The sequence below is a fragment of the Podarcis erhardii genome, assembly GCF_964252035.2.
Source record: "Podarcis erhardii genome assembly, contig: HAP1_SCAFFOLD_380, whole genome shotgun sequence".
Taxonomy (NCBI): Eukaryota; Metazoa; Chordata; class Lepidosauria; order Squamata; family Lacertidae; genus Podarcis; species Podarcis erhardii.
In genome coordinates, this window is record NW_028293014.1 from 30,552 (window position 1) to 41,581 (window position 11,030).

The 11,030-nt window shown below is 41.1% G+C and overlaps 1 protein-coding gene across 1 annotated transcript; it reads left to right on the plus strand.

Annotated features, from left to right (window-relative positions):
* Positions 1-301: 301 nt before the first annotated feature.
* On the plus strand, positions 302-10,324 carry LOC309334331 (large ribosomal subunit protein uL11-like; the record flags this gene model as incomplete). Its single annotated transcript, XM_081882313.1, has 5 exons — positions 302-338; positions 3,008-3,239; positions 3,843-3,980; positions 7,452-7,524; positions 10,039-10,324. Coding segments are annotated over 5 exons (766 nt in total), but the record flags the coding sequence as incomplete, so codon positions are not given.
* Positions 10,325-11,030: the final 706 nt, after the last annotated feature.

Consider the following 11,030-nt stretch of genomic DNA (forward strand, 5'->3'; position numbering starts at 1 on the left):
GGTGGTATATATATATGTATATATAGATATATGTATATATAGATTTATGTATATATATTGGTCATTATATGGTTAAACATGCTTTGCTGGTAACGACGAAGCAATCAACGGGAGAGGGCGCGCATGCTGACCTCGTTCCTGCATATTTCTTGAGGTAGCCATCGCGAAGCAAACATGCAAAGGTGGTGTTTTTGTCCCTGACACACTGAATTCGCAGAACAAGAGTTTTCACAAAATATTTTGCGTTTTAAACCAATTTTTTCTCGCGCTGATCTGGTTTCGATTCCTTATTTACTGCGAGATGGCACCAAAATTTGATCCCAATGAAGTGAAATACAGTAAGTGTATTAAAGCGATTGCATCTATTCATCTTCTGAGAGAAATCCCGTTTAAACTCTAAGTCTCATTTTCGATATACGCCTTTTTTTAATCTCTGTATATTCCTTGTCTCGTTGAACTTCGTGCCAACATCAGGGGTTTATTCCTGCTGCTTTACTTGATAGGATCGTCTGCTACTCCGTGTGGGGAATTCGCATCTAATATACTTTCACCATCTTGTGCTTCTTGAGGTAGAGAGGCTTTCCAAGTTCTTTAGGAGTGTATTTTCGACACCAGCATGCGGCTTCTTGCATTAATTTTTTTTCTAATGTTTCCGAAGAAGCGGGACGATCTCTTCGTTCTAGGAAGCGGCTTGATTAATGTATACTAACGAAATGCTAAAGTACCAAATATTTGCATCCTAGTTGTGCTAATTTGGCGAACTTTGTCAATGAAGAAGCAGCAGGTGTAATTGTATGTGGGACAGCGGTTGTGATAGCAGAAGCAAGATCAAGTATGATTGCAGCAGCAGCAGCAGCCGCAGCAAGAACCGTAGGGAGCTAACAAAATGTGCAATTTGTTAAGATAAGCGCAGGGTGGATGCATCTAAGTTAAGAAGAGCCACACATAGAACAAAGTTCTGTTTATAGATTGTTGTTTGGTTTTGAACTTTGGTCTGTGCTCGGGCCACATTTCGAGGCCTACATAAAACATCTGTCCGTGTATGGATAGCATATATATTCTCATCTTTTATTCAAACAGGCTAAATCTCCTGTGAGAAGAATACATAAAAATAGGTTACACTTGAAAATGATACTTATCTTAAGATCACTATGCGTATATGCCAGGACAGTCCAGATTCCGCGGGTTAGGTGGGTGGTTGTAACAACCATGCGGCAAGTAGGTCGCAAGCATCTACAGCGTTAGTAATGTCTTAGACTAGCATACTTATCTCCGAAACGACCCCGCTACTTCAATATATAATGCTTTCAGAATTGTAAAGGAATCTACGAAAAATTGATTGCAGGTTTTACAGGCTTATGGACACGAAGAGCATGTGTTCACCTTATAAAAAATTTATTCTCCATGGATAGTTAGCGCAATCAAGAATTTGAGAGCTTACACTGGCAGTAAAAGTTTCTTTTAAATTCACATTTACAAATATATATATATATCATCATGTATCTTTGCGAGGTTGTTGCAAATCGTCTTGCGCTGAAATTAAAGAATCCTGGTAGAGGCTCAATTATACGGACGGCTGTATCCATATTTATCGAGTATACGCTTAAACGGATCTACCGTATTTGATTTCTTTACATGATTGTCTTTAGTGTGTATGTAGATATGAGTTATGAGGCTATTTAGCACGTTGCTGTGCCATTATTTGTCTTCATTGTTGAAAAGGCAACTAAGTAGGGGTTTTGCGTAGCATCTGGTAGAGGAAACTCAGCTGGCAGTTACATCGTCTCAGATATTTTAGATAGGTGCCTTTTTCACTTTCTTGTTGACCGCTGTTGTAAAGAGTGGATTGTAGCTGTATGTTTTTTGCTGTTTACTGATATACAGGTGTTTACTTATCTCGCAGATCATTTAGGTTGCACAAGATGCCGGGCACAACGCGAACGAACGCGAAATATACATATATATTTATATGCATATATGTGCAAAAAAAAAATTCTTTTTCTCGTCTTTCAATATATATGCATATATATCTAGCTACGTGTATTTTGTTCTGTATATTCACCTTGGTGTACGTTTGTATAATTTTCGTGGAATGTACTACATCAGGTGGTCGCTGAAGCCTGCGACAATAACTTATAATGGGCGTTAAGAGTTACTTTTTATGGACGAGGAATAAGTCTTGAAACCATTTGTTTTGATTTTTATTTGACGTAATCAGCTTTGAGAGCAAATCGCGTTTTGTTCTTTGAAGCAAGCCATGTGAAAATGATTTTCCAGCGCGCAAAGGATTGTGTGTAAATCTCGCAGGAGGAAAAATACATTGGATAGATAGACTATGTTGCTTAGTATCTTCTAACTCACTTTTCAGTCCTTCATACCGGATTCTAGCATATGTTCTTGTGTGATTTCACGCATACGTAGACTTAGGCATAATTCACAATTCCTGATATAGATAAATATATCTTGAATATACACATTTATGTGCAAATGTATCTTCAAATGTAGTTTGCTACATGAGCATCTCATCGTGCTCGTAGATATCTCTGATTTTAGCTTTAAGTTTTTTTTATGACCGAAATTTTTGTTTAGTTTCGTGCCGTGTTGGATCTCTGCGTTCATTTACATATAAAATGTAGCACGAGTATACATAAACAACTTGAGGAGACATTGTTTGCAACATTGCTAGCCGTTTGAGTCTCAATCGTCGTCACTATAAAGCGGTCCTTGACTTCACGAGTGAGTTGTGCTGAATCTTTGTTTCTGACTTAAGTTATTCGTATACTTTTTTTGTCCTAGTTCAGTGCATACACAAATTGCAAATGTCATGCGTAAGCATATATGTACATATATATATATTTATGTTCATATAAATCAACTTTAACGTATGGATGCAACGCATATATTTAATTGCAGCTTAGTTGTAGCGTTTGCTTCGAGGATATTGATTTTTACGCCAATCGCGTTTCACGACTGCTTCTTACTACATGATGCGTTTGTTTTTCTTCAGTTTACATCCGCCAAGTTGGTGGAGAGGTGGGCGCCTCTTCGGTGTTAGCCCCAAAACTAGGTCCATTAGGAATGTCGCCTAAGAAAGTCGGAGATGACATTGCGAAATCAACAGTTGCTTGGAAGGGTCTGAAAGTTACTGTCAGATTAGCAGTTCAGAACAGACAAGCTACTGTGGAGGTGATGCCTTCCGCTTCATCGCTAATCATCAAAGAGCTGAAGGAGCCTCCTAGGCAAGTCGCATTACGACGGGAATCCGAAATCTACTATTTCAGTGCACGTGGGCGTGTGAATACGGGTAAAGTGTATCTTTCCTCATTACAAACTTGTTTAATACTGACATCACGGCGTAAGTGTTGCCATATAGAGTTATTGATTTGTTGAGCGAGTAAGCTATAGCATAAGGCAATATCGTCGCTGACATGACTATTTGTCATTGAAGTTGAAGCATTGTCATCTTTCCTCACGAAACACATGGTAGCAAAAACTTCTTGAACTTTTCATTTTGATTGTGCATATCTCTCTTTCATCAGCTGCATAAATATATACATATACCTATATATATATATATATATATATATATATATATATATATATATATGTATCAAATGGAATTTTGCACTATCAGGTGCCGTAGCTAGCATCCAACTATAGAACACCGCATTCAGGGTCACACGAGTTTGCTGATCGGTCTAACCTCTCAACACATGACGAGTTCAGAAATGAAAATAGCGGACGAGTAGACAGTATTTCCGGAAATGCGGAGAGTTTTTCCTAGCAGCTCTCGGTAAGCAGGGGTAGGAATTTGATATATACTTCCTTTGTTTTATTTGCAGAGATCGAAAGAAAGTGAAAAACATCAAACACAGCGGTAATCTGACTTTGGAACAGGTGTTCTCGATAGCGCGGACAATGCGCGCGAAAAGCCAAGCTCATGAATTTTCAGGGACTGTCAAGGAAATACTCGGAACTTGGTAGGAAGTATCATGTGTAAGCTGAGGTGTTTTTAGTGTAACACGACGCAGGTCGCGGGTATCTTATTAAATTGAACCTGTCCATTCTTGTAGGGTGATTCTGTAAAGCCTTATCACATACAAGTGACCGTTTTTCTTCTTGAGCGATACGCCTCCAGATCGGCCCCTTGCTGTTCGTCACCTTTGATTTGGTCGCTCACAGGCGTTAGTGGTTTATCATTGTATACTCATTCGTTTTGAGAGATTCTTTTCACACGAAACTAGTGTAGAAAGTGTTTATCGATAGAAATAATTTTGCAAAACTAGATGGTATAAAACGCTCTAACATTCCGAAGCAACACAAAGTCATTTACAACTATATTCTTTATATGTTCGTCTCTATTTTTCTGTCCTATGTTTCTTTAAATTGAAGAGAGATGGAGATCTGCATTCATTCTTCAAGTTAGATGTAATTATTCATCTGTCTAAAATATATATATATATATATATACACTTTTCTGGTTGTAGAAAAAAAGCGTGCAGTTTCGAGGGAGTCATGAAACCTAGGGTGCATGTGACTTCTTTTTGTACAGCAATTCTGTTGGCTGCACGGTGGATGGAAAGATTCCGAAACAATTACAAGAGATGATAGATGCGGGGAGAGGTTGAGTGTCCAAGTGCTTAAAAAATCGAAGATGCTTATTACGTCTGCAGAAGTCCTTGTGCACTTATGGAGTAAAAATAGCACGTTCTTTGACCAGTGAAGTGAGGTTACCTTATGTTGGCTTTTGTTTCTTAGACGAGCTGGAAGCAAGAACATCAAAGCTCTCAGCTAGGTAACCATCCTAATTTGTTCGGTTTCGTAATTCTATTCCGGTGGCGCGAGTAATGATTGCCGAGTAGTCATCGGTTGTATGATTAGAAGATTCAACTGGCGGAATTTATTGCGGTTGAAGCAAAAGGGCAATTTTTTCACCTTACGCCAACGAGTTTACTCATATGTTATTGCTGCGGTTCTTCTTGCATTGTGTCACTAGTCTTGAGTACGGTTGATAGCTGCCATCGAAGAGTGAACTCTTAGTTTATTGCTGCGCTATTTCGTGCGTCGTGTCTTTAGTTTGAGTACGGGTGATAGCTGGCGTCGAACTGAGGTCTAACCATTGTACCCTTCTTTGGCACCAATTTGGCTGAGATCAAGTAATACGGTTTCGGCTTAATCGCCGGAGAGATATTCCTTACATGGAGTCTTAATCGCCGGAGAGATATTCCTTACATGGAGTCTAATACAAGCGTAGTAGGATATATGCGATAGCTGTAGATGTATTTTATACTCCATGGCGAATATTTCACTTGTCATCCAGCCTGGGGTCGTAATGTAATTTGAATAGCCGGCGTACCTTCGTACCGACTCTGTATGAGAATTGAAATATGTACGTATCTTGTGAAAATATATCATAGTGGAACTAAATCCTTCTTGGCGTACAACAATCACAAGAAAATAGCGGAACTGTTTCTCGTTACCGGCGCAATATCAATGTAGTTGGTACTCTGATGCCTAATATGATAGAGTTGAACTGTCCAGTACAGGATCTTGTAATATATGCGTAGGAGCTATATTACTTACAACGGAGTAATCGCTATTCACGGACTGTTTACGACCTTTATGTTTCTGACGTTCGCATTATTTTCAGGTTTTGGTAGCTACTATATATATATATATTGCTAGTTCGGAAGTAGTACCCACGAAGTAATGCGGTATAATTCTTCCTGATTCCTTCAGGATTTATTTTAGTGATGCGGAGCGTAACTTCGAACGGATTTAGCGGCAGATATCCCTGATATTTGGTGAAAGTATTTTGTCAGTGCGCGATACTGCATGCGATTTCAAGTATCTAAACTTTGTACAATTTTGTTTTGATATCCACGGAGGAAGAGCTAAAAGACGATTGATTGTTGAAAGAACTTTCTCGTAAGTATAGAATTTCGGAAGTAGAACAGCACTGCAGCAACACAGGTTCAGGTATCGCATGCGCTATTCAGACAATTACTAAGAAAATTATAATTGGAGCGAATTCATAAGAGCTCATTATAGAGTTGTAGCTTTATACACTCAAGCATACTAATGATGTCTATATCGTATGAAGAGGTGATGCAGCAGTTTGCTTGCCGTGTAATTCATGAGAGGCAATGTCAGCGAATAAGATAGCTTTGAAATTCATTGTGTTGAAAATCTTCCAAATTGTGATGTTTCTCAAAAATTCTAGTCTACGTTTATGGCGGTCGGCAGGAGCTGCAATATAAATATACTTTTCGAATAAATGCTTCAGTTAACGAGAAGACGCTATCAAAAGTGAAACCTATCAGCAAGGGTTTCACCGCACTCATACGGGTCTGATGCGCCATGACTCGCAAATCATTATAATAAATGGTCCCGTGAATCGAAACAACAGACATATACTGTAATATATATCAGTATACAGTGTTTTCACGTAGATCGATGCCGTAGCAGCAATCTACCAACCGTTTGACACAGTAATCTATTGCAGCCAGTCCGCATCGGTGCCGTGTCGAAGGTAAGGGGTCGATTTCAGGACGAAGGGGAAGGAAAAGTTTAGAACGAATGCGCAGAAAGAGGTCACGAGGTGAAGTCGGCTAAAGCGAAGTAACACACTACCTCAACTGAATCAAAGGGAAATGTGGAACTTTCTTGGGACGCAGTATCAAATGCTAATACACATATTATAGTAAAAGATTGGATCAAATGCCTTCACGCAAGGCGACGCCTGGGGTGTGCTCACGCTGGCCGACTCAAAAAATATTACCGAGGCACATGCTTTTCGCAGAAAGAAAATCCAAGTCATTGCAAGGTCTTGCTGGGCTACGGGCAGCCCTATAACTGCCCAATCAGACACGCATGTAACGTTTACTGCTCGCAGTGCAGCATCTGGCGCATGTGCGTGTTGATTGTTTTTTCCTACTGCAATACATACGGTTCTTGATAGCATTCAAGCGACATATATATATATATATATATATATATATATATATATAGATGTACAGGTATATACGTCTATGTCGATGAATGTAGTGCTATCTCACAATGATTGTCACGCTGTTCACTTAGATTCACCAGTGTCTTTCACTTGAGGAGCTTCCCACGATTGTTTTGAGTAAGCAAGTTTGCCGACGGTGCCAAATTCATGTACCGCACCCGCGGAGTACACATTCAATATATTTATAGTGCGTCTTGCAATGTGTGTCCCTGACACTCCAAGAATTTGGGAAGATGCATAAAGTTTTCATAAGATCCTCAGCCCCAATAAATGGCATAATACTCGAGCTCACCTCGCGCGATCTGTGGTTCGTTGACTCCATCCTGGCGCAGAATACACCTAGTAGGTGGTTTGGTGCTGTAGAAAATCATATTACAAAAGTTAGTTCAGACGGAATCTGTATTGGAGCTGCCTCTTATCTTGAAATATTCGCTGTTAGGCGGTCCCTTTCAGCACTGGTCCATCGAATGAATGCTGTGAGAAGTGTTCCTGATCCTATTGACGCTTCTTTAGTAGGTGGTTTATCTTACTTGCAGTATGCATACGTGTAGGGTTTGAAAAATTGACGCTTCTCTACTAGTTGCGTATTGTAATATATATATATATATATATACTTATATGATCTGGAAGCATTGTGTCGTTTTTCAGCATTAATCGCTGCGGGACTGGATAACACGCGCAACACATTCGCTGACACATCGAGTACGGCAGAAGCAATATTGCAACTTCGTGAACGAATGGTGATTGAGCTGTCACTGACCAAAGGATCGCTTGTGATTCATGACACGAGGGCTTTTAATAACGCGTTCAGATGTTTCGGGTATTAGCTTTTCGACTACATAATATATTTCCACAAGCTAAAGCGAGATCCTTTTTTATACGCGTTATACGTTTACTCGCTCTTGCTTTGTCGTTGGCGTAGTCACCAATTCTAGGTTGACCTCTTTTTTTGTTTGTCTTCGACTCGAGATGGAGTCGCTCCTTTTTAAAGATGCTTATAATAAAGGCTTCAGCATCGATGACTTATGTCTTCAAAACAGCAACGCGGACTCGAACTCCAGCTCTCGTCAATGCTGAGGCTGTGTTGTTTGCTCTCGTATTCTGGAGACATTGAACAGAATGCATTTACACCAGAGCCTATAGCTGTCTATTTAAAAAGCAATGCTTAGTGTGCAAATAATACAATTATCTTTCTTTGTGCGACTGAGGCGGACAATGATGAGGTTGAAGACGCCTAGTTTTTGCACGTTTTGGTGTTGTAACTTTCGTTCACCCAAACGTATCAGTGGATGGGAATCCCTTGGGAAGGGAATTCTCTTGTTCAACCACATGCTTCGATTCATTTCGAGGAAAAATAAACTCGAAAACTTAGTTTGGAAAACTTTCTGTAGGACTGTTCTCGGTGGCCTTGAAACCCATACGAGGTGTTCAGGGCCCAAACGGGTTGGCTCCCTCCAAATTACACATTCAATAACAAATAACACGTTGTGGTACAACTCTACGCCAGCGAAACATCTGTGCTAGATGATTTGTTCGACGTTCTAACTGCTTAGTGACGCATGTACAAATCAAATGAGACATATAAGATTGGGAGTTTAAATCCTCGAATTGTATAGCAACAATGTCACCAGACAAGTAGGTATAGAGCGTTCACAAGTGCACTGAACTGGGTTATACAAACGGCACCTTTAGGAGTCATATATTTATCAGGATGTTTCAATTTTTCGAAATATAAGCAGACTTCGCTTTTCCGTTAGTATTGGCGGATTTTTAGCTTGCACATCGCTTAGATTTTTGTTCAAGTGCTATATACCACGATGTTTAGCATTGATTTCGGAACACCGATCCACTTTCGACAAAATATTCCTTGCACAAATGAAAAAACCTTTTCTGCTGGGTGCAATCGTTCAAAAGGCGTACTTCCTTGACGGATATGAGGATCTGGACAGATAGGCATGCGGATAGCGCTCGTCACCGTCATACGATAGTTGTCTCAATGGTGCGAGGCTAGGAGGTCGCACGACGAAAAGCCTGCCTGGTTTCTGCCACCAAGGGCGTTAGAAAGCACCATCAGTTTTTGGATGACAAGGTGCTGGCAAACAACGACCGAGCCTGTCGCCATGCGATTCCATTTTCTGCACCTTCGAGTGAAGGAGGGGGCTCGCCTTTTCAAATGCGCATTTCAATTTCACTAGTAATTTAGTGAGTCTGAATGGCACTATCAGTACGACTTGAACGCTGATACACACGGAATGCACATGTCACAACATAGGAGCCCGCCCTAAATACATGTTTTAATCCAGATCTTCTTTCACATTTTCTCAACAACATTGAAAGCTTCATCATCATGAAGCGCTTATCACTCCCAGCTTTATACGCATTTGTCAGCGGCGTCACACTCATTGCCAGGTAATTTTTTGACATACGGTCGCGAAATATTTCATACAGAAACATCAAATGCGAGCCATTCCATACGTTCACCACCGTTGCCATACACTGCTGTCTTCTGTGTTGCGTTTCTTCCAGAGAGTGCGCCGCCACCGCTTTCTCTCCTTGCTACCATTATGGAACGGATTACTTTGGGTTTGATATCGAGAAAGATCTTTTCAGGTCCAGCAACTGAGTCGACAAAAAACTGTCAGCAGGCATGCCGGGAAAACTCGCAATGTGCTTACTGGACTTACGTCCCAGAGAGGAAGCAATGCTACTTGAAATCTACCGGTGCCACGTCGGGTGTGGTCCAGAACCCCCTCGCGATCTCCGGGCCCAAACACTGCGGTCCCACAAGAGTCGTGCTTTCTCCACGATACAGATTATTTCGGCCATGATCTAGAGAAGATTGAGAAGCGGAACGATCACAAGCGCTGAAGCGTGTCAGTATCTTTGTTTGTGGAAAGCCGGCTGCGCTCACTGGACATACCAACGAGCAACAAAAAATTGTTATCTTAAAGATGAATCTGCTCCGCAGGGACGTAAGCCCAATTCTGAGTCCGTCTCAGGCCCCAAAATTTGCAATTTTACTCTAGATTCATCATGCTATGAGCAGAAATACAGACTATCCTGGTTATAATATCCGGGTTGTGGACCGCATCAATTGTGCATTTGATTGCCACAACCTCTGCTATAGCTCCAATGATTGCCGTTACTGGACATGGGTATCATCTCAGCAACAGTGCTACTTGAAAGGAGACAATGCTCAGCAGAATCGTGTCACGTTGCACGGTTCCATCAGCGCGCCTCGAACATGCGACACTCGCGTTCCAATAGTACCTCCTACTAGTAATTGCTTCGATGTCAATGTGTTGTATTCTGGTAATGACATTGGTAGCGCCATACGAGATATCACACAAAATGAATGCCAGATACTGTGTCAACAGAAGGGGTCTTGTCTGTACTTCTCCTATATAGCCAACGAAAAAAAGTGTTTTTTGAAATCCACTAAAAGGCGAGCCAATCCAGTTTCACCAGGCTGTCTCAGGGCCAAAGGACTGCAGCGGTACCTTTGCTCCCACCAAGTGTGCGAGGGAAAACGTTGAGATATTTGGAAAAGAATATTGGCTCCAATACAAACCGAATCGTCGCATGAGTGTGAGAGTTTGTGTTTGACAAATCCACTCTGCTCCTCCTTTACATATAAGAAGGAATCAAGGCTATGCATTCAGAGACAGCATGAGGGTCCAGCAGTCGGCATGATTTCCGGGAACAAGAGTGCCAGATAGATGGAGGTCGCACAAGTGGGCAACCCTGCTTTAGCGAAGGCACTGAATTCACTGGACAAACGTTAGATATAAGAATGCATGTCTCCTCCACGCACGATTGCCAGAAAATTTGTGAAGCCGATAAAGGATGTATTTATTTGTTTACCTTGCCGATGAAAAAAAATGCGTTCTTCTAGCCTCGTCCGGCGACAGTAGACCTAGAGCCCACGCCACTTCCGGACCCAAAATATGTCCAAGCCAACCGGTCTATGATTGCTTCAAAGAAGGCTATGAAATCTTTGGAAAAGACATTTTGAGCT